Below are 24,495 nucleotides of genomic sequence, written 5' to 3'. Positions count from 1 at the left end.
TACTAGCCCAAGTATTATGTAACCACCAGGGAACCCTGCTGGTTAATGCATTACGTGGTTCACATTGCATATCTTGCTGCATACAGTTATGGTTTATTGGGTAAGTACACAATAAAATGCATGCAAATACAACAATCTTGCACTAATTCATAATTTAGTGAAAATTATAATGTTCAGTCCTATAATGCATTATTGCAGTTGATGGTAGTGTGCATAAAAGGTCTAACCTACTTTAGTCTACCACATTTTCATCGTAAGCCTTAAGTATATTTATGTATTCCACTACACAATCTTACAATACATTGGGGCAACACAGGTAATCAATGACGAGCTCCACAGGAGACATTACCTTGTGTAAAGAAAGGTTTTCTTTCTTTGTCTTTCATATTACCTTACAGGTCAAAAACACACAGAGCGCACTGACCATGGAAAGTTGTTTATTATAATAGACAATGTGTAGAGTTCTTCCAGAGGGCTACATTACTGGCTGTTAACCACTTGGTTCGTCACAGCTATACACCACTTGGCTTTGATGGATCTGAAGGATTTGCATTAAGCTGCGATGTGAACCATGAGCCACATACTGTAACCAGTCACACAAACAGGGGGACTGAAAAAGCTGAGAATAACACTCCCAACTCCAAGCCTGAGTACCTGTACAGTTCCTGAGACAGTTTGGCTACGAGAGACAGGACTGTTGGCAGACAGAGTACTTTCTCCCAGGGATTTTTCTTCTCCTCTGTACTTATTTTATTTTGCAAAAAAAAAAAAAATGCATATACCCACTCAATTCATGAATTTCAATATATATTAAATATATATAAAACAACCTAGATGTAGTAGTATAAATAATAAAGAGCTTTTCAATTACACCAATTACTTACTATTAACTAATTAGTTATACTTGGGACTCCACACATTACACACATGACACACAGGACTTGTTGACAAACTTGCCAGGTAGAAAAGATTTATTAAGTGTCTGCTCCTGTTTTGTTAGCTTCCATAGTTGTACAACCCCGTCCTGGACGGCGAGTGTTTTCTTACATTGTCTTTACAGAGTAGAAGAGTAAGGGCAATACAGTTATTTTCTTTCATAACGGAGTTCTCTGAGTAAACAACACCTCCCCCTGCTTTCTGATGTTTTATGACACAGTTAACAAATGTAAAAAAAAAAAAGAAAAGAAAAAAAAAACCCCCATCAATATTCTCGTTCAAAATCCCTCTGTCCAGTTACTTCCACATCCTACTTAACCTAGAGACCCATATGAGATCAAAATAATAGAATTTATTAGTAGGAAAGCCCTTTTCAGCTACAGTGTTCATCCCCTTTCAGATCAGAGCAGGTTTTTAGTAGCTGCGTCCAAACAGGGTGTAGTACTGTGCAGGCTCGTTACAGCTGACACACGCCTGACCGGGCTGAAGTTTCTTCAGGGGAGAGAAGGGGATGCACAGACTCTTAGCTCCCATAGATGGAGCTCCTGGCTCCAGGTCCTGGTCCCTGATGAGAGCAAGAGCACAGAATCATAAATGGCTGAAATCAATAATTATTATATGACATTCTGTATATTCTCTGAATAAGATACATCATGATAGCATTTCACATGCAACCCTGGTGGAAAATATTGATTAAAAGCATTTTAAAGTGCAGTCTCCCTGCAAATGTGCTGACAGATACACTGCATGAAAAAAGGCCTTTTGGTTTTGAGGTTTGACGTACTTGGCAGTGGTTTTCTTGATGGAATCCTCGCAATTAATTCCTCCACAGAATGGGATCTGGACAATCTATCAATCAAGACAAACATCGGTTATTGACTCTGAGCAATACGTCTGACTGTCTGTCCTTGTCAGAGTGTGGGGCGTGTTACTCACCTTGCCCTGGTCCAGCTCTTTCTGGAACTGCTCCATTGAGTCTGCTGCCACCATGTGAGTGTTCAGATCATTTGAAGCCCTGAAAAACACACGCATAACGTCAGTCCTCTTGTATGTTTATGTGCATGTAAGTGTCCTTTCATTTTGTCTGTGACATTTCATCTGTAACTAAATCTTTGTTTGTATACACAGTTTTAAACACAATGCTACCCCCAGCTGGCTGGCCACAGGATATTTACTCCCACCAAGCTACACCACCATCTGCAATACTGCATTAAGTTTAAAGCTGCATGCGTCAGGTTTTTTGTGCTTTAATGGCTGCTACATGCACAGCTCTCCTATAGAAGTGAAATGGCAGCCGACCTTCAGTGAGAGTGTGATTAACCACAGGCGACACAGCTCTAACTACATTTTTCCGTACTTAAATCTATAGGTAAAATCCTTCCAACAGCATGCTTAATTTGATAGTAGTTTGGTTTCCTGGCTGATCAATATTCATTAATAACCAAAGTCCTGTGTCAGCCAAGTATAGGTTAAGTCTGACCCTGGTGTGCAGTGCTGCATCTTACTTGTTGAACAGGCTCTTCTGGATGTCGTCCAACATGGCAACCAGCCTTGTCTCCACTTCTGCCTCTGGAACTGTCACCTTTGCGCCAGAGTCTCTCCTCACAGCGACGCATTGACGCTGCTGCATATCTTTAGGGCCTACTTCCAGACGGATAGGAACTCCCTGGATGATACACACAAACATACACAAGTGAGAGATTTAAAAGCAGCACTACTGTCTCAAGTGTTTATTGAGCAACCATTTGTACCAACAGGATCACCTCATATATTTTTTACTAGCTCTTTTTTCATGAGGCTTGAGGTTAAGCTCTGATTATCTAAACATACTTTGCATATTTTCACATACATCAAGTTCAACTCTTCTACTTTTACTCTCATGTTAGTAATGACCTTGAGCTCCCAGTGGTTGAACTTCCATCCTGGGGAGTAGTTGTCTCTGAGGTCACTCTTCACCCTGACGCCAGCCTCCTGCAGCCTCTTGAGGTATTTAGTGCACTGAGACAACAGAGCCTCCTTCTCCTCCTCTGGTAGGGAGGCAGTGATTCCACAGGGGATGATGACAATCTGGGCAAGAAGACAAGTTTTAACTACATTTACAATTGCTATATTTCCTTATGCATGAATCTGTGTACTTCGGCAGGGATTTATTTTGCATCTCCAAATTCAAATGGTATTATAAAATGAAAAAAAAGTGCACACAATAAAAATTGAGAGTCATCCATCCAGCATGTCAAGTGCGTCTCCATGTCTGAGAGTGACTTTACCTGCAGGCAGGCGACCTTGGGTGGCAGTACAAGTCCCATGTTGTCTCCGTGGACCATGGTGAGAACACCAATGGTTCTGGTTGTGATTCCCCAAGAGTTCTGGAAAGCCAGCTGCTTCTCGCCAGGCTTCTTTGGATCCTCAAACATGATCTCAAACATCCTGGAGAAGTTCTGGCCAAGATGATGGGAAGTAGCCCCCTGAGAAAGCACAAGGAAAAAGTTACAATGTCAAGATGGCTAATTGTCTTTCTTTAAATGCTATTTTTACCATGAAACATCAGCTCAGATCGTTAACTGTCTGAGGATTATATGTGAAAACAACATGAAACATTACAAATAATTATCTGTTTCACTGTTAATGATCAAAGTTGTATTCAATTCGATGTTAAATTTTTTACAAACTAAACATTTTTACTCTGCTGGCCTCAGTATTACTGGGAGGTGAACAAGGGAATGAATGCAGTAACCCTGTGTACCTGAATGGCTCGGCCGCTGGCAGAGATGAATGCCTCCACAGTGGTGGTGTAATCGCCTCCTGCAAACTTCTCCTTCTCGGTCTTCCTACCCTTCACCACAGGGATCGCCATCAGCTCTTCATAAACCCTGGAGTACAGATCCAGGATCTGAAGCACCTAAACACGCACATGAACACACAAGCCAAGCATACAGAGACCCACTGTTTAGTACAATTAAAATTAAAATCTTTACAATTACTTGAGTATGGTATGAACTTCATTTCATTTTAGAACAAATAATTAAAATCAGGGTTATGTACTGTAGGTCTGTTACCTCCTCAGCTGCTTCTTCTTTGGTGGCAAATGCTGTGTGTCCCTCCTGCCACAGGAACTCTCTTGTCCTCAGGAAGGGCTGTGGGTGTTTGAACTCCCATCTCTAAATGAAAGAGTGGGTTTGGAAGAAAAGAAAAGAGAGGTAAGACTTCAGTGCCCATTATTAAAATACAAAAGCAAGTAATGCAAGATGTGAACTTGGATGGTGTAAATGTAATTATAAAAAGACACTGACCACAACATTACACCATTGGTTGAGCTTGATTGGCAGGTCTCTGTGGGACTGGACCCATTTAGCATAGGCTGGGTACATCACTGGGATAAACAAGGACAGAGCCAAAGGTTCATACCAAACTCGACAAGGAGCAAAAACCGGATTTACTGTATCATTGAACACAACATCAATGTTTTACAACCAATCAAGAGACTGGGTATGTTCACTCTGTGTGTGTGTGTTGGTTGTTTTACAGAGTCTAAAGAGTCAACTTAAAATGAGTTCAGACCTGTCTCACTGGTGGGTCTGACAGCAATAGGTTCTGCCAGCTCTGTTTTTCCTGACCGGGTCACCCAGGCAACCTGACAAAAATGACAACATCACCATTAAAGAGGACCTACTACAGCCATTTTTATTGTTCCTAATTTTATATTTTGGTGTCAACTACAATAGATATACTGCCATCATTCAAAAGAAATTTTTTTTTCCTTCCATACACTTTTCAATTCACCCTCTGTCCAACACAACATTTTCTTTTCTTTTTTAATCTGTGGACATTTATGGAGTAAGAATTTAAAAATAATCCAGGAACAGAAAGTCTGAAGTTATGATCGAGGTATGGAGTCTCCACCGGCCTGCTGGCCAACAATGCTGGTAAATCTGACATAATTATCCTGACTTTAAAGGACTATCAAGATTATATTATTATATTATTGATTATATCATGTTCTGAATTAAATATTTTTTGTTTGAGTGAAAAGGTATTGTGTTATTAGTTTAATTGTTTTTGGTCATTTCAGTGCTGCAATAAGTTCTACAGTTTTATTTAGTTTCAAAGAGTTCCTGATTACCTCTGGAGCAAAGTCTTCAATGTGGGTCTTTTCCTTCTCGAGGGCGGCCTGAGAGACGAACATGGGGAAGTAGCAGTTCTCTACTCCCATCTTCTTAATCTCCCGGTCAAAGAACTCTTTAATGGCCTCCCAGATGGAGAAGGCCCAGGGCCGTAGCACATAGCAGCCGCTGACATCATAATACTCAATCATCTCTGATTTAGTGATGACCTGGAGGGGAACAGCAACATTACATTGTAAGGTTATTCATTCATTTATTTATTTATATCTGACAGATGCAAACAGGACTTTTATATTCAACTTCACCTGAGAGTACCAGTCAGCCAGGTTGTCCTCTTTCTTGGCCTCCAAGCCCAACCTGACAGGAAGACAACATGTTAGTGTGAAGCAAAGGTACGAAGTCATTTCCAAAACACTATTATGCAAAGTATAACTTACATAGGTTAAATTTATGTGATGTATTTGGGCATCTCATTTTTATTTTTAAGTCTGTCAGTTTTTCAGTGTTTAAGTTTTCTTAACTCAATGTGTTTTGTTATATCATTAGTGGAAGATTATTTTAAGTAAGATCCATCTGTCAAACTAAAGACGGACGTGATGAAGTGTTGCCCAGATATAATGAAAAACAGCAACAACACAAACACTGATATTTCAAGTCATGCCTGGTTGGTTAGTTTAACCTTCATGTAATGAGTGTCACTCCTGAATGCATTTAAACAACTGTCACACAACCATTCAAACGTAACCAGACATGCACAGCCAGCAAACTACTTGTAAGCTTCAAACTGACAAAACACTGGGACAGATGTGCTCTGTAAGGTCAAAATGATAATCCCTATTATTTTGATTCATAGTTTTGATCAGAGGAAAAGTCATTTTCTGTACTTTTTGCATCTTGGCTTAAAAAAACCTGATCACAAAAAAGTCCCTTCAGTAAATCTTCAAAATAAATGTTTGAAGAGCACTAATGTGCTAAACTGCACTGGATGGAACTAGCCATCCTAACAGCTCACGGTGACAAAGGTAACATGCAGGTATAATCTTTGCGTGCACATGCTGGTGGCACTAAAGGAAAAATCAAATGATCAACATAGTCATTAGTCATTTCTCCTCTGGACACCATTAATTCCTTAACAATCTATAGTATCCAACAATGCTCAAGACATTTTACTAAAAGCCAAAATGTCAGTAAACACCAGATTCAATATGAATCATCCTCCCGGGGCCAATAGTGCCTGTACAAAAGCTCAGCTCTCCCAATAGTTGCTGGGATGTGTTGGTGTGGACCAAAGTGCTGAGCCGACAGAGAGACAGCCCCGTAACTAAAGCCTTGCAGCTAGCATGGCTAGAAATCTGAATAGCAGATTTTGATTAGTCGTCACAAAGCCAACAATCACATTGTATCCTCAAGACTGACAGCAGACAACAGGCACTGGCCAAACAGATGACAACAACACCAATCATTTAGACTCACCAAATCTGATTACAAAAACCCTCTTCAGCCATTAGGCTATAGCGGGTAGCGAGTGTTGTGTTAAGAGATGATGCATCTTCAGCGTTCAAGTTACGAATCCAACTTTGTGCCTTTGTCTCCACAATGCTCCAGTATTTATTCAAAGGCCAAAATATTTGCCGCACAGCATCATAGTGTTAGAGTGAATTAAGTTTACTGGTAACAGTTCAGCACCTCTGTACAACACAATACAGCTTGCTGAAGAGGCATCTCATTAAACTATACAGTGCTCATCAGGACACCAGTCTAACAAGACAGTTGAGTATTAAGTCTTTTTATTGGCTCTGACATCCTGACAATGCTGCTCAATTTCAGCCATATCATCAGCCTGCTGGGCTTTGTGCAACACGTGGGAGAGAAACATTACCACAGTGAAGGTGTGAACACGTTTAGAAATCATTATGTAAGGTTGCATCTGCACTAACAGAAAGAGAAACAGAAAAAGTCGAAAAGCTAACTTCAGATGCAAAAAGGAGAATGCTTTTTTTCCTCACTATTTTTTACAGTGATGGTGACAGAGTTGAGTATAATAAGGATTACCATTTTACCAAAACATCTTTGAAATATGGCACTTGAGAAGTTACCACAATGAAAAAAAAACAAAAAAAAACAGATGAAACACCAGTTCACTTCACCTCTCTCCTTCCATTTCTTTCCAGTCTCTCACCGTGTTTGTTTCTTAGATCCTTGACCCTCTCCTGAGCCTCCTGCTCCTCCAGAGGACTCCTTGCCCTGACCGCCCTTGTCTCCTTTACCCTTCTTGCCACCTCCTGTTGCTCCCCCCTGCTTCTCAGACTTGTTCTCCTTCTCCTTGCGGTTTTTGTCCTCTCCTCCTGTAGCTCCAGCAGCAGCCACAGGTTTGTAGTCCTCGCCGGTGAGCGTCTTGTATTTGGTCTTCAGGTCCAGTAGACTCTTTACTGCTGCATCTACCTGATCCTGAAATGGAGGTACAGATGGTTTTCTACTTATCCACTACTATACTCTATTGCAACCTGTGATTGGTTACTTACCTTAGCGGCCTTCTCAGACTTTAACTTTCTCACCAGCTCCCCCTGTTGGGCCACCTGTGAGAACAGCTCCTTAGCCTGTGGAGAAGAGCTGGACTTGGACTGTGCAGGGGCAGCTGGAGTTTGGGCAGCTGGGGCTTGCATTCCTGGTTTGTAATCCTGCCCAGTCTTCTCTTTGTACTCTGTCTTTAGAGCCAATAGCTGCTTCACTGCAGCATCAATCTGATCCTGATAAACAGCCAGCAAGTAGACAGCCATTTACTCAAAGTGTCATCAAATAAATGGAGGACAATTCATCACAAAAGAGCCTCAAAGCAGGGGAAACACTATTTTCCTACCTTGGGGGCTTTCTCGGTCTTCAGTTTCCTGACCAACTCTCCCTGTTGAGCAACCTTCTCATAGAGGCCAGTGGCAGCACCACCAGCAGCAGCAGCAGGTGCAGGGCTGGGGCTTTTCTGGGGTGGTGCAGGGGCAGATGTCTTCTGAGCTGGGGCAGCTCCAGGCTTGTACTCCTGGCCTGTAACCTGTTTATACTCTGCTTTGAGCGCGAGCAGCTGTTTCACTGCTGCGTCAACCTGGTCCTGGAAAGACAAGGGGGACACTGTCACTCAGTTCATAGCAGTTTGTAACCACCTGGTAATTAAATATTGACAACATTAGGATACAGTAGACGGCCATGAAATGTGATTTGCAAAAATCAACATACTAATTAGGAAAATTTATTTAACCATATGACCAAGAATCTTCTCTTGTCAGGCTAAAATATATTACCTTTACAATCCAAGCAGAGAGAAACAGTACATCATTTATAATTGGGACAGTGAAACAAGATAATGTTGAAATCTAGAGGTCATCCTGATGTTATCTCACTGCACCCTTCAGCGCTATATAAATACAGACCATTTACCATTTCCCATTTGAGTGGTGGACTATTCTGTTACCAGGGTCTCACTCAAACAAGAATTGCATTGTTGACTGGTATTTTTCAGTGTAGGTAATGAGCCTCAAGTCATAAACTGCCTGACTATTACTCATGTATTCACAAATACAAATAGTACTTTAAGAAACACCGTTTTCTACTGTGTGCTATGCTTCATTTTGATACCTTGGGAGCTTTTTCAGACTTCAGTTTCCTCACGACCTCCCCCTGTTGTGCAACACTCTCATAAAGGCCAGAGGGAGAGGATGGGGAAGATTTGGTCACAGGGGAAGGACTAGGGGTCGCGGCGGTGGGCGGGGCCATCCCTGGTTTGTACTCCTGACCGGTCAGCTTTTTAAACTCAGCCTTTAGAGTGAGGAGTTGCTTCACTGCTGCATCAATCTGGTCCTGGTACCATCAACAAACCAGTTATTGATGCGGGTAGTTAAGGGTTAAGCCAGGCATGCAACTGGCATGCAGACGGTATGGGGACATGGGTGCTTTCCCAACAAACGCGTGAAGACACGAAGACTTTAACAAAAGGATGAATGACTTGGGACAGGAGCAATGACTGGACAAACGAATGCGGACACAAACGGGTGACTGTACAGATGGATGTGGACATTCAGATTGATTGGACAGATGTCTACATACCTTAGGTGCCTTCTCTGTCTTCAGTTTCCTGACCAGCTCACCCTGCTCGGCAACACGGGTGAATGGACAAGCGGTGGTGGCTGGTGCAGACGCAGGTGGTGCTACAGCAGTGGTGGGAGGTGCCATACCTGGCTTGTACTCTACACCTGTCTGTTCCTTAAACTGAGCCTGCAAAGTGAAAGTGATAACAGTATGATAAATCATTTCAATAAAAAGCAGAAAGCTTTACTTACAGAGTAATATCTTGTAGTTACAGCTGATGCACCTTTAGAGAAAGCAGCTGCTTTACTGCCTTGTCCACTTCTTCTTTAGGAGCTTTGGCAGTCTTCAGCTGGCGAACAGCTTCACCCTGAGCTACAATGCTAGAGAACACGTCACCAGCCGAGGCTGAGGCAGGTGCTGGAGCAGCTTTTGAGGCAGGTGCTGAAGCAGCCTTGGTAGGAGTGGCAGGCTAAAAAAAAGAGGGGAGGCAGATTTACAACTGCACAAGAGGCAGAAAATTGACACGTGCAAGTTATTCCCAAAGACAAGAACTACAGGTTCCTTGTAGTCAGTTGTGGTTGAAGACTCCAGCTTTACTGGTGTGTTTCAATAATGGCTCAACATTTAAGACTACAGCTTAGGTTAATAACCACTCCCATACCATAAAATGCAAAGACAAAGATCAAAGTGCACATATCTATGTAAGAGGTAGCATGAGGAAGAGGTTTCATGCAATTCCTGTAAATGGTCTGACTTGCAGATAAACCCACAGATAAAGAAGTTAACAAACATCTGAGTGGAGGTTTCTTCTAAAGCACTCACTGTGTTGCTGGCAGTCTGGCTCTTGCTTTTGTCCTTGGATCCAGCTGTGGGCATCTCCTTGGTGTGGCCGTCAGGAATGTAAAGCAGGACACAGGGGCTCTCCTTACAACTGTTTGGACTACAGATGTTCACCACAGTTAAGACACAAATTCAGAAAGAAACTGTGAAAACTGTGACAAAACTGAGTGTGTCAGGCGTATTTGATGGTTGGTTCAAACAAACGGGTCCTGCCCCTTACCTGACTGGTTCGTAGGGCTGGTCGCAGATGTAGAAGCCTCGTCTCTGAAGCTGGATGATGTCACCTTTCTTCAGGCTTTTCAGACAAGGATCTCCAAGCATCTTCTCCTCCAACTGAAAGAATGCGAGAGAAATGCATATTATAAATATATATATATATATATATATATATATATATATATATATATATATATATATATATAGCACTGAAATAGATGAGACCCACACTGAGACAAGGCTGACACTGCAGTACAGACCTTGCTGTTTTTATTGATGAACTCTTTGAAGTCGTCATCCTTGGTGATGACAGCTTTGGAGATCAGAGGCTGATAGTTGACACAGATGGTGGGCAGGAGTGGGGCGTTGTTTGTTTCGGCCAACCAGGTGATCTTCGTTGTCTTCTTGTAGTCCTTGTTGTCAAGGTTCAGACGGGCATCAATGGACACCACTTTACCATCAGCCCCTCTGAGCGATTACAGAAGGTAAGGACATGGATTAGAAGTCCTCGTCATTAATAGGACAGCACATGATCAATTTTACTAAAATGATTATACGCACTTGTTGATCTTGGAGATGATGAGGTTACCCCAGTTGATGAAAGTGACCACCTCACCCTCTGAGAAAGTCTCAGCGTCGGCTCCTTCGATCAGAACCCGAGGTCCATACCAAACCTCCTTCATCCCGACCTCTGTGTTCTGGGTGGGCACACAAGAACAACTGTGGCTGAGCTACATTATAAAAGCTTCTAAGAGCACAACAGTACATAAGCAAGTCATGTGCTTATACAGTGGGAAAGAGTTTTCAGACTTTTGTACGTCGTTGAAATGAGTAATGTCCTTTTAATACCACGAGATGCAATGACGTCATTGAGCGGCGCCTTTGTTTTGAGTTCAGTTGAGCAGCGTAAAACCATCAGGGATGGATGCAAAATGTATGTTTAGGCTCCCTTTTCTTTCTTTTTGTCCCAACTCAAGCTATGAAATAACATATAATTATGTATGGCATGTGAAGTTAATACTCGGAACTACTTTCGCTTTCTGGGATGTGGTTCTGGCTATGCATTGGCCTCAAAAACAACTCTGTCTCATAGTGATCCATTACTACACAGGAGGAATGGTTTCACCAGAGTTTTTAACTTATAAAGCATGTACATATAGGTAAAAAAAAAATTACAAATGCTAAAATAAGAAAATAAATTAACAGAAGGTGTTGGCAGAATGAAGTTATTTGGCTTAAAACAAGCAAAAAGACAAATATGGTTCTTTAAGATCAGTAAAAAGATTTTCACTAAGCACAAAAAAGCATGAAACCTCATACCTTAGGGTGTTTGGCCACCTCTTTCATTTCCTCTGAGGCCTCTGGGACAGAAACAGGAACCACATAGGAGGTGGACAGTGCTGTGTATCTTGGAGCAACTGGATCAATAACCTAACACACACGCACACACGCGCGCACACACACACAAACACACAGACACTAACAGGTCAGTAAAAAGAAGACTGATGCTTTATGACAAACACCACATACAAAATGCTGAGTGATGAAAGAACCAAGCAGAAAATGATGCAGCTTTATTGAAACACAAAAATACCCTGCCAACAAAGGAAGTCAGACTCACAATAAGAAAGACGAGTTGAGAAAGAAAAGCTAATTCCATGAGTGAATTGTGACAGGTGTGCAGGTCAAGGAAAAAAAAACTTTGTATTCAGCTGCTTATTCAGCCACTATTTTACCAGCCAGCTTGAGCATAATAGGAGCCTGAATTACAGCTGAATGATTCAGAACAGACTGAACATCATCTCAGCAGGGCAGACGTGGTTTAGATTAGACCAGAAGACCACAGAAAAAAAACAGAGGATGCTCCCAAAGGTTTTATAACATCAAATTCAAAATATCTGTGATTTTACAAATCATTATGAATTAGACCCGCCAGAGTGATCTGATCACATCAGTTCTTATCTGATCATCTGATTGAAATATATTGATTCTGAAACTGTCAGTAGGTTTTCTATGGATCTTGGGTGTGTTCACACGTTTAAGCCGACCAGTTGTGATTGTATCAACTGAAATGGATGTTCAATGACAGTTGAAGTCTAGACAGACAGGAACTGGGGAGTGGGGCAGGGATTGTGGAAAATCTTCGGCAGGGTCAGGAACCAATCACAACATTTCATCAAGGGCTCAATGTGGTTCACCGCCAGAGCACATCACGGAGAGAGATGCAAATGCCAGGTCTAACAAGGACCTTCGTCTGTTGTTATCTGTTGTACAGGAAGGTGACAGTTCTCTGTAAGGATCGGTACAGGCTGGCAATGCTGAATTTGTGTGAGCCTCTAGCTAAAGGGTCCTTGCAATGTTAGTGATTTAGGAAATAAAACATGAAGCACAACATAAATAAATGTTTAACATATCAAATCAATTTAGTCAATAACTGAAGAGTTAACTTCTCAGCCGCTCACTCAAAAAGCTGCAATGAACTCTGAAGATGAAGGGAAAAGATGGAGAGGGGAAACATTAGCAGGGGTGGATGTTTAACCAGGTACTTCTAGAGAATGTTTGACTTCATCTACGCTTCGTTTGCTACTGTTTGTTTAGAGATTTAAACCATCTTACTCACAATATTAACTCAAGCCCAAATCACACAGGGGACAATATACAATGTCACTGTAGGACCAAATCATTTTTATAAATAGTTTGGAGTTACCGTAGGCATCGGCTTCCTGTATTGTAAGCTTCCATGACATCCTGTAAGTAGCTTAATTCAAGGTTTCTGCAGTGCTAGCCAGATTAATATTAAAAGCCCTTTTTAGTATCACAATCCAACTCAGAATCTGTTGCAGTCCCAATGGTTAAATAAAGACAGAAAACAATTAACCCTTAAACAGCCAACGTGCACCAGGAGATACACCCACTTTAACATCCTGTAGGGGGTGTGCTGGGAGGTTTTCACTAATTAAGTTTGCATTTATCAAAAGTCTTGTCTGGTATTAGCATCTAGATGATATGATTTGGTTCAGGCTATCTTTCATCGTTTCGTCAGCCTGATCTGAAAACATCATGGCTGCCAGTGGTGGAGAACCTGCTTCCTTCCGTGGAACTAATCATATATTAGTCATACTTATTTTCAATAAAACAACAGTATAAATTCCTAAAATGAATTAGAACAGTTGTCTAAACATTCTCATGAAGAAAAAATGTTCCAACTGTGTTTGTGGTGTTACTTAGCAGCTTTTGAAATGTATGTATCCCATGAGATACGTTGCCAGATTAGGGGTAGAAATTTGGTCAATGTTCATTATTCAAAATGTTGTTTCAAACTGGAAGGCATGCTAATAATTACTGCAGTATCAGATATTATCATGCACAGCTTTGCCCATTACAACAGTATAACTGTATTTTACTTAAATAAATATATTTATTTTCAAGCAGGGCATCTCGGCTAGGTCATTTTATGGGAAAAGAAAGGATGTGGTCAACTGCTGTCACAGAACCAGTCACACACAACACAACAATAAATACAGACTATAAATAGCTAAAAATAAATAATAACTGGTGGTATGTATGTAGTTAGGGGTGTAACAAATAGTCAATTCACGATACTTTACGAAATACGACATAGGACTCACGATATGAAATAGTCACGGTATAATGTAAAGTGTGTGGGGGGGGGTACCCAATGAAGATCTGTGTGACAAATTTTTGTTGATGAAAAACAATTTGACTGCAAATGGACTTTATGCACAGTTCCATAAGCCAGCTCCTTTATTTCCTGTCTTACATTATTGGACCCACTAATTAATACAGGTGTGTCTGACCTCACAACAATGGTCAGACACACCTGTATTAATCAGTGGGTCCAATAATGTAAGACAGGAAATAAAGGAGCTGGCTTATTTCAGGAAGTAGTGGAACTGTGCATAAAGCCAATTGGACTGCAAAAGTTGGAGAGAGTGTTTTTATTCTTTCTTTGTGAAGCAAAACACTCCTGCACAGATTTATCAATCTCACTAGTTCGTTTTTATTATTTCCTATACATAGAAGTTTTGAAAGCTTTTGACTTGGGGCCTTTATACTTTTGGCTCAAAATGCACAACTCAAAATCATATCTCTTAGCTTATAACAATTATAACAATTCTGTTTTTAACAAGTAGATCCCTACCTTGCTGAGGCTGAAACTACAGCGAAAAAGACATTATCTAAGACACAAACATAAAACACCTGAGTCAGGCAGCCCACAAGACCCTGGTCTTTTTGTTTTTCAGTCTTTTCCTAACTATGTGCACAAAACAAGCAAGTATTTTGCCATCTTCTGCCATTCCCATGTGCAAAATGTTAGAATACAATGTTATTATGAGTTAATTTAAGATTAGTGCGAAATACAAACATAAAATTCTGTCTCTCTAAAGGTAAATGCAAAAATATAATTTTTTAATTTCTCCCTTATGCAGACTTAGAAACATACAAAAGTTTGTTGCCTGTCTTCACTATAAAACAGTGTTTCCACTAGGATTTTTTTTATGGAGTAGCAGCAGTGGCGTGTCACTTCTTTATGAGACTGCTTTCTAATGAGATTACAAAGTTGGATTGGAAAAAATTAATAAAATCAACTTTAAAAGGTCTATGTGTAATGTAAATGACCAAGGAATATAACAATGTATAACTTATCTTCATCAAAATGAGCATTAATATGTTTATCATTTGGGCTCTTTTTATACCTTAATAGGGCAACGTATCCCGGGAGATACAACTCATAAAATCCAAAATATTTAATATATATATATTTTGAATTTTGAAATATTTTTCTTAGGGCCTAAAGAGATGAGTGATAACATTAAATTATTTTTTGCAACTTATTTTCCACTCCTGCCTGTTTAAGGGTTAAAGCTGATAATTAGTTTTCAGATGTCAATTCTGACATCTATTCCTGACACAGGCTTAGGAGACCTTTAGGTTAGAGCCTCTATATGAAGTGGAGGATTTTCTTCTTTTAGAAAAAGTAAGAGGTAAAACTATCCCAGAAAGAGACAACACTATAGAAACAAAATATTCTAAAGACAGACTACCAAGTGATCACATCCTAGTTGAGCTGCCCACAACCTAACTAATATTAAAAGAAAAAACACTTCCTCAGACCATTTTGATGCCAATGAATTTCATGCCTTAACCTGTTGTGATGAAGTCAGATCCGTGTCATTATGACCTTATTAAGCAGAACTGACACTGACACCTCAGAAAGTTATTGAGGAGAATACATAGCGACGGAAGCAGAGAACTTGTTTAAATCTTTTTATGACGTTTCTCATTCTTGCGCCATGACGTAGGGAGAGCAGTTACTCAGGGACCTGATGCAAAGTTGTAGAGAATCTAATCCAAAATAACTACTTAATACTAGTGTGACAGTTAACTTAAAATAACTTAGATGCCCTGTCTCTACTATGACTGTGTTTTCTCTAATAATCTGTTTGGCTGGTAAAATAGCAGAGGCTTATTGAGTCAACCAGCCCGTTAAGAAAGCAGAGAGGGGGTGGGTGAATATGAGGAAGAAGAGGAGGACGAGGAGGTGGAGGAGTACCTTCAGACAGCTAATTGGCAGCTTGGAAACAGAAGAGTGAGATGCTGTTTAATGTCAGATATAAGGAGGGAGGAAGAGAGAGAGGATAAAGGTAGAGACACATTTACATAGAATGGACTGTTTACATAGTTTCCCCTCACCATTACACCTTCCTCTTTTTGTCTCCTACACTCCAAACTAGCCACAATCTCCTCTTTGGCCTTGTACTCCACAAAGCATACACATACATGTTTTTAAAGTTAAGTTAATCAGTGACTTCACGCTGAATCCATCAGTTAATACAGTTAATAAACTGTCATTTGGATGCAAATCAGAGCTACTATCCACAGTGAATAACTTTTAATTCTTCACATCTACAGCTACTGCTGCTGTTTAAATATCATCTAGTTGACGTAAAAGAATTTTGTGGGCATGAAACTGTCTGAAGAGGGCAGGGGGGAGCTGGTTAGTTGAACATGCATAAGAAATCCTTTGCAAAAACAGAAGCAGCTGTTAGTCCCTAAATATCAACCTCAAGCCAAACATGATCATAAGGATAATCCTAGGAATCTGTATTCAGCCTCACCTACTGAAAATTAAGTTAGACTAGTCCGTCATGATGAGTATAAAATCTTCCTTTCTAACTGAGGTCTGAATCTCACTCATCAACTTCACACCTTCTACCTGACTCGGGGATGAAGCAGCAAGTGCCAGCAGGGACAAAAACAACAACAAAAACGGAAAGCAGCGTAGAACGAGACAGGGATGAAAATGGGGGACAACAAAACATGAATACAAACAACTGTGGTGCATGACGTGAAGCAGCAGGTTTGGCTTTTGTGGGTTTCGGTGTTACTGGGGATAGTATGGACGGTAATGGTGGGGTAGCAAAGATCAGGGAAAGTGGTGGCAAATGAAAGTGTTAAACAGAATGAGAGGAGCAAAGCAGAAAGAAGCCATGCCAGCAGTGAACCCACAGGCAATTCTCTAATGCTGTCAATCACAGGCCTCCGCCTTTAGTAATTGTCATGCAACATATTGTAATCTTATCCATTTCTACTTTATGGTTGCATTTGACCTAGCTCTGTGGCGGCGAAAGTGAAACTAATAAATAAGAACACTGTAAACCATGCAAAAATAGGTCAGTAAATAATCAGTGATTAAGAGCATGGCCTGTCAAGTTGGTCCAATCACAAAGGTAGTAATATATCACATATTCTTTGTAGACCTAGTTAAATGAGCTTTGTCCTTTTGTCCCAGTACAGTTGTCCTGAAATGACAGTTTGTGTTCTTTGGCATGGGGCTGTATGAAGTACTTACCTGCATGGATAGTCAGACTCTAGATAAGATCCCCTGTCAAATAACCTGAACTTTCACTTTCACTCCCATCTTACTTAAATTTTCTATTTATTTTTGTATTTTGCAGCAGAGCCAAACAGGCTAATGAAAAACATTGTCAAATTCTGAACAAAGATCATTGGGGTCTAAAAATCGCAACTCGGTTGAAGATGACAAAGAGGAAATATTTACCTTTTTATTGAAGGCCCAGATCTTGTCCCACTCCATGTTCACCACTGACCTTGATCCTCCCTAAAAATAAGAGAGTGGATAAAAGAAAATTTGTCTTTGTCCTGGTTCGCTTAGAAAAAAATCTCCGTAACACGGCATTGTTTCAAGAAACATCTGCATACTATTACAGTTTTTCTCAGTCGCTTTGGTACATTTCTCAGATCAGAATTGACATTCTCAAAACTACTTGTTCAATCATCATTGTGTCACTTGTGCACATCAAAAAAGCAGTTTCCAATTCCTTTGAACAAGTTGCAAATGCTTTGGTTCATCCATGCAAATGGTTATGTACAATTCTCTACTGTTTCCTACATTATCAATTGCTCATGTCATGTTGATCAAAATGTATTATAATGAATCTCTGTAGTCTCACTCCCCACAACATTTAGTTCATTGCATAAGTCTATACATGCAAAATGGTTGAACAAGTTGTCATAATGTCAAGCATATTTCTATACTTTTCCTTTAGATACATTTTTTTGAAATAGCTCAAAGGTGCATCTCACGAACCATCAGATGGCAAGTACGGATACGTATATATAGTCGGAGCACAACACAATGTTCCAATGTCTGACAATGGAAGGACAAGTAATTGGACTTCAGCACTGCATGTACAGTTTTCCCTAAGGACAATGTCCTATGTTCACATTTTTACTTTTGTTTTCTTCTTTGTGCTGTCTTTTCCTTTCTGTATCACAATGACATGGTCTGTCAACAAATTACAGTACAAACAGTAAAAGCGTAAATGTGAATCTTGTCCAGTCTCTTGCAATCAATCTCCCACGTATATTTAAGTGTAACTTACAATTTACAATAGTTTTGATCAAAACCTTAGCCATAGTTTACATCAGAACATCCCTCCAGAGTACACTGTTATATTGACAACATGACTAAGCAATTTGACTGTCTTATCCGTACACAATGACAATGACATGTTCATTGACACAGATATTTACTTTTAAGAGATGAACTAAGGATTTTGAGCAAGAGACTGGTTTTTGTAGTAATCCATGGTGTTTTGCTATTTGTACGAATTGCCTTGAGAAATGCACTTACTGTTTTACAACTGTCGAAGATGATTGGAAAAATGTACCAAAGCGACTGAGAAAAACTGTAATGTCATTGAGCTGCACTTTTGCAGGTTTGGAACTTCAGGACTTGTTGTTCTGACAAAAGCACCAGGTAGAAATAAAAATCAAATGTTGCATGATTAAAAGGAAGAGTCAGTCTCTCCAATGTCTAACATTATCTCTAATATTTTATTTGGTCCATTTATCAAACTGAGCTCCCATATTTGTTTTTACAGAGGTTTCACCTACTCCTCATAAGCTATGACTGTGTACCTGAGCTGCAATGAATTGTTTCAGACCCTCCACAGTCATCCCTCTCCTCAGGACTCCTCTGACAGTGGGGAAACGAGGGTCATCCCTGGAGAATGAAGCAAGAAACAGTCAAAAGAGAACATGGGGAAAGAGAGACAGACAAAGAGAAAAGGAGGATGAGAAGGAACAGAGTTAGAATTGATCTAAACCTACCATCCATCGACGTATCCCTGATCGACAAACCATGTGAGCTTCCTCTTGGACAGCACTGTGTTATTGAGGTTGAGTCTGGCATACTCCCAGATGTAAGGTTTCCTGAGGCGCAGGGCGTTGATCACCCAGTAGAACTGCTCATCACGGTCGTGGTACTCGGTGGTTCTGAGAGCGTGGGTCACACCCTCCAAGCTATCCACAATGGGGCAGGCAAAGTCGTATGTTGGGTAGACTCTGGAAGAAAAGATGTTGACAGTTTAAATATTTAAATATCAAGCATCTTTTAAAGGTACAAATTACTAAGACAAATAAATTAAGTACCTGTAGCTGCCTCCAGTGCGGGGGTGGCTAGCGTTCTTGCAGCGATAAAATGTGGGGTCTCGCATACAGCCGTTGTTAGACTTCATGTCAATCTTGGCCCTCATGCAGCAGGTCTGACCGAACTCTGTTCCAGCTTTCATCTCTGACCACATCTTCATGTTCTCCTCCACCGCTGCAGAGAAGACAGACGTTGGGTATTTTAGATTCAGACAGTTCAGAAATTAGCATCTTGTTAGTTTGAAATACGCTGCAATAGGTTATCATGTCATGCATTGGTAGGCATACTGTTGTTTCTGCATTTTGATTCAGTGCGCTGCTCCCTCTCCTGCTTCATCTGCTCAGGAGGGGTGTTGTCGATGTAGGCCTTGCCCTCTGTAAGCAACTGTTCAGCAAATTTCATAATGGTGGGGAAATGGTCGCTGGTGTATGTGAACTGGTCTGGATGAATCTGAAGCATGGCGACATCTTCAAGGATCACCTGAGAAAAAGCAAAGAAATGGACAATGAGAACAAACTCATTTTTCCTGGTATTTTTCATCTGAACATCATATTTTTCAAATTCCAAGACTTTATGTCTCACCTTCTCAAAGTCCTCCTTTTCCTTCTCTGGGTTGGTGTCATCAAAGCGCATGATGAGCTTGCCTTTAAATGTGACCTGGTAGTGCTGGTTGAGCAGAGCAGCCTTGGCATGACCAATGTGCAGGTATCTAGGGAGACACAGAAATGTTCCTGTTAAGTAAAGGACCTTTTCCCTAATGCACGCTGAGGCATCTGATGATTGTTTGCCTTACCCACTGGCCTCAGGAGGGAACCGAACCACCACCTTGCCCATCTCGGCTCCTGGAAGTTCCACAAACTTTCCAACATCCTGCTTCTTCTCGTTAGACTGTCAAGTAGAGACGCAGTCAGTCAGGAATACAGGGAGAGTGCACTCAATCATCAGGTTTGTGTTGGTTTTATTAACGTAAACACGATCTGCATTTTATTAGGTCTACCTCAGATGGCTTCAGGGTTGATGACTTGCTAGTTTCAAACTTTCCTTCTCTCCAAATATAAAATGATTTTCTAGGGGCGTCGTTTAGCTCAGTGGGTAGAGCAGGTGCCCCATATACAGAGGCTACAGTCCTCTCTGCAGCAGGCCCTGTGTCGAATCCCGACTCGGGCAGCCGTTTGCTGCATGTCATTCCCCCTCTCTCTGCCTCCCCATTTCCTGTCTCTCTCAACTACACTATCAATTAAAGGGAAAAAAAACCCAAATAAAAAAAAAGATTAACTAAAACAACTTGTGAATGGCTAAGGTTACACTTACGTTGGATTTGGTCATTGGGGCTTTCTTGCTGGCATACTTGTTGCCCACAGCAGTGAAGGGGACCTGGGAGCTCAAGAAGGAGAACCAGCGGTTGGCGTGGGAGAAGGATTTCCCCTGGCCTGGCCAGCCCTCATGACCTGCAGAGAAACAATCACAAACTGCAGTGCTGCATTTTGCTCATGTAACTGCAGAAATTCTGCCCTGAAACAGACATTGTGAAACCGTCAGAGATCCAAGAGATCTGGTAAACGCTGGATACACACCTTTGAGGGCTGCCCAGACACAGAGATCGGCCAGGGTGACAGCATGTCCGACCAGGTAGGTTCGCAGAGAAAGAGCCAGATCCAGCTCACCCAATGCCTCCATCAAGCCTGGCTGGCCACACAGACGGCGAGCACTGAACTCCAGCCAGTGATCGACCTGCGGACACCAGACAGCATCTCAAATTAGAAATTAGAACCTCACACTATGTGTCTCAAATACACACAAACATACACACCTCGGTCTGCTCCATCATGTTGGCTCCATAGAGGCCAAGAGCAGGAGCCACGCGAGCTAAGTAGCGGCAGATGGAGTTAGCATCGTTGAACTGGATTGCACTGAGGAGGAGACAAAGAAAACAGAAGATAAAGTAAGAGTAATATATTCCACAAACTCCAACCCTACTATTTGATATGCTACATGCTGGAGCACTGGTAAAACGCTGGGTGAAATCAACTGTCTCACATACTCTGAGACATGAAGGCGGGTGTCTTTGCCTTCCGCCACTGACACCTGCACACTCTCCTTCACATGCTCTGCTGCCAGAAGCGCACCTGCAGGATAATGGAAAAAAAAGACAATGTTAGTGTGTTGTGTTTGAAGATAAACATGGATGAACGACCAAAGCCTGTTTCAGTCACCTTTGCAACAGCAACATCACATGCATTACATTTATGAAGATGATGCGCCTCATATCTAACAGGCTTTCTCAGTTCACAAAGACTATACCGTAAATTACATTTTGAGTCGAGAACCAGTTCAACCAGTTCTGGGATGATATAACATGTACTCTGCTGTGTTTCTTTTTACTGTGCCCAAACCACAATGTTTGAACCTCTTTAAACAGTACTCAGCATTTATATCTATGCCACAGTAGGTAACAAGACTATGGCTCGACAGTGGTATCAATCAGGGCTCTTTCCACACGGTCAATTATCTTTGGGTTTAAAATTTAATTCAGATTAGGGAACTAAAATTTTGACAGAAATTTTGAATGCAAAATAACTCTGTCTGACTGTCCTATGATGTAGATAGGCCAAGCAATCTAAATCAATGCTTGGCATTTTAGAGTCCAATTTCTTTAATCACTGAAGCATTTCCTGTTTCATCTCTCCTGACATCCTGTCTCTCTCTTGGCAGAGCAGAGCTACAGAGGTGGATTCTTCTCTGCGGGGAAAAGGTGTGGTGGGTTTGTGATCACCACGCCGGCTAGGGCTGTACAACATAAATCAGTACGCAAACAGACACACACACACAGAAACCGTCCCATCAAACGCCACGTTTCAAGATGCTTGCATCAGCCTGCTGAACTCACTGCCAACGCACAACGGCGCTGTTAAGTCACTGTCAAAGCTAGTCATTGCTAGTCATTATTTCAAGTCATCATGGTAGAAATACTTCTACACACTTTATGAAACATAATATAAAGACCTCTCCATATTATTAAATAATGTTCGACCAAGGGTACATTTCAGCAACACACAGCGTTGAGCATGTTTGAAGTTAACGCAGCTGAGCTAACCAAAGTAAGCTCATGTCAGCATGTCAACTACCCGGTACATTATTTATCCATTGTCGCTTCATTCATAAATACGTGCATTTTACATGCAATGACTCGACAGGGTATGTCACTTAGATGTGAAGCTTTAAGTGGACGGCCACTGTGTGAAGCAGCTGCCGCTAATAAACGAAAATTAGCACGAGCTGTTCACATGTTGTTGTTTTTCAATGTGCCACGGCGTCATGCTAGCTAGCAATAGCATGCTACACACACAGACACACACAGAATAAGCCGCGGCTACTGACATTATATAACCCACCCCTTTTTAACATATATGGACACACCACCATACCAGTTTAAATGCATATATGGGTCAAATTACAGTCGTAGCCATTTAACAATTGAAACTACTTGGCTACACCGTAAATTATGATAAAAACCCCAGTCTCTCGCCGTGAACTTTCATGAGAGCTAACTTAACATTTACATTCATTATGCATATCTTAAAAGGACCGAAACTTTTATTATTACTCGTTTGTTTTCATGTATTCCATTTTAATTAGAGCTTTAAAAGACTGCGCCATTGTCTTAACCTTAAACAGACATCTATCCAGCTCTGAAGATACGCCACATGCGCATTATATACAATAGTTATTTTTGACTTATTTGTTAGGGTGACACGTAGCAGCTACTAGCTTAGCCGGCTGACAGTGAGTGCATGCACTTGCACACTGACAGCACCGTCATCAGGGGAAAGAGGCTGCAACTCACCTAGAGGCAGGTTGCTTGTATTTATGGTGAGGTTTAACGCCATGTTGTGAAAGGTGGTGAAGCCTTCTCACTGTTAAAGCCACCCAGTTAAAGTCCACACAGGCAGGGGAAGCCTCTCAGTCCACGCCAACAGACCGCGGGTCGAAGAGACAGGGGAGAAAAATCTGATTTGGTTTTTCAATGACGGCTAAACAACAACGTGGAGGTGCAATACTGCCACCAAGTGCACGGGAGTGTAAATACACGAACGATAGGCTACAAAAACAAAAAAAACGACAGACAGACAGATAGATAGATAGACAGACAGACAGACAGACAGACAGATAGATAGATAGATAGATAGATAGATAGATAGATAGATAGATAGATAGATAGATAGATAGATAGATAGATAGATAGATAGATAGATTAAATTTTCTGAATGGTTCCAGATAAATAAGTTGACATTAAATGTAAAAAGAAATAATTTATTATATTTACGGGAAAAAAAAAAAAAAAGTAAATCCAGCGCTAATCACTATTGGGGATAATGATATAATTCAGGTTTCCTCCACCAAATTTTTAGGGGTATTAATTGATGAGAGGTTGTCATGGTCCGAACATATTAAACTTGTTACTGTAATAATAAAGTGTTGAAATCCATTGGTATCATCAGAAAAATTCGTGATTTCATATCTCAGAAAGTTTTAAAAATACTGTATTATAGCTTAATTCATCCACATCTCAGTTACGGTAATATTGTTTGGGCTAGCACTTATCCTTCTAATTTACAGAAATTATTAATCGCGCAAAAGAAATTTGTTAGATTAGCCACCTTCTCTAATTATTTGTCTCCATCTGCCCCTCTGTTTAAGAATCTTCAGATAATGTCAGTCTACGATATTAATATACTTCAATCATGTGTATTTATTTATAAATATATCCATCTTTCCCACTTGCTGCCCAAATCCTTTCATGAATTCTTTACATTTAACTCTCAGGTCCATTCTTATAACACAAGACAGACTGATAAACTTCATCCCCCTTTTTGCCGCACTACTCATACTCAGTTTTCTTTTGCTTACAGAGGCTCCATACTTTGGAATTCCCATCTTCATGTTGTTAAATTATCTTCATCCCTCAATACTTTTAAGTTAAGACTGAAAGCTTACCTGTTAAATCAAAGTTCCTAATAGTTTCTTTTCCAGTATATTTGTCATTGGATCATTATCTCTTTACACTCAGTTAAATACAATTATTTTATATTTATACATACCCATGTTTTTATTTTTCTGACTTCTTTGAGTGTGTGCTATAAAATGGCACTTGTATTGCTTCCTTTTTTGTTGTTATTTGTTGTTGATTTATCCTCTGAATGTGTATATTTCTTGGGGAGGTGCTTCTTATAAGCCCATGTAGGGTTTTTTAACCTCTCCTGCACTTACTATTCTTCTTTCATTTCTGTTTTTTGTAATTGTCGTTTTTTTATGGTGCAAATAAATACAAAA

At 40.7% G+C, this 24,495-nt stretch overlaps 1 protein-coding gene across 2 annotated transcripts; it reads right to left on the bottom strand.

The window, feature by feature from the left end:
• Positions 1-961: 961 nt before the first annotated feature.
• On the bottom strand, positions 962-23,157 carry eprs1 (glutamyl-prolyl-tRNA synthetase 1). 2 transcript variants are annotated; one of them, XM_085766962.1, is made up of 35 exons: positions 23,009-23,157; positions 21,206-21,290; positions 20,975-21,074; positions 20,739-20,895; positions 20,476-20,612; positions 19,958-20,052; positions 19,747-19,873; positions 19,452-19,644; positions 19,167-19,338; positions 18,846-19,079; positions 18,654-18,738; positions 17,272-17,331; positions 11,508-11,618; positions 10,749-10,885; positions 10,448-10,655; positions 10,192-10,304; positions 9,954-10,071; positions 9,415-9,600; positions 9,150-9,317; positions 8,682-8,903; positions 7,915-8,157; positions 7,580-7,804; positions 7,237-7,505; positions 5,363-5,414; positions 5,057-5,266; positions 4,495-4,567; positions 4,227-4,306; positions 3,993-4,094; positions 3,680-3,835; positions 3,204-3,401; positions 2,830-3,003; positions 2,442-2,602; positions 1,873-1,951; positions 1,721-1,785; positions 962-1,501 (listed from the first exon to the last, which is right to left on the bottom strand). In XM_085766962.1, exons 1-35 carry the CDS (start codon positions 23,049-23,051, stop codon positions 1,351-1,353), a joined length of 4,989 nt encoding a protein of 1,662 aa, XP_085623088.1. In that variant the 5' UTR covers positions 23,052-23,157; the 3' UTR covers positions 962-1,350. The 2 variants fall into 2 exon arrangements, with proteins under 2 accessions (XP_085623088.1, XP_085623096.1); XM_085766970.1 differs by lacking the exon at positions 8,682-8,903.
• Between the last annotated feature and the right edge of the window lie 1,338 nt (positions 23,158-24,495).

Source organism: Trachurus japonicus, chromosome 3, assembly GCF_045865225.1.
Source record: "Trachurus japonicus isolate A0001 chromosome 3, Traja_1.0".
Taxonomy (NCBI): Eukaryota; Metazoa; Chordata; class Actinopteri; order Carangiformes; family Carangidae; genus Trachurus; species Trachurus japonicus.
This window is presented reverse-complemented; position numbering and strand designations above follow the sequence as displayed.

Coding starts and splice junctions, on each gene's coding strand:
- eprs1 (XM_085766962.1), bottom strand. CDS start 23,051: ATGGCGTTAAACCTCACCATAAATACAAGCAACCTGCCTCTAG. Junction 7,506..7,579: donor AGTCTGAGAAGGCCGCTAAG/GTAAGTAACCAA, acceptor CCTCCATTTCAG/GATCAGGTAGATGCAGCAGT. Junction 4,095..4,226: donor ACCAATGGTGTAATGTTGTG/GTCAGTGTCTTT, acceptor TCTTTCATTTAG/AGATGGGAGTTCAAACACCC.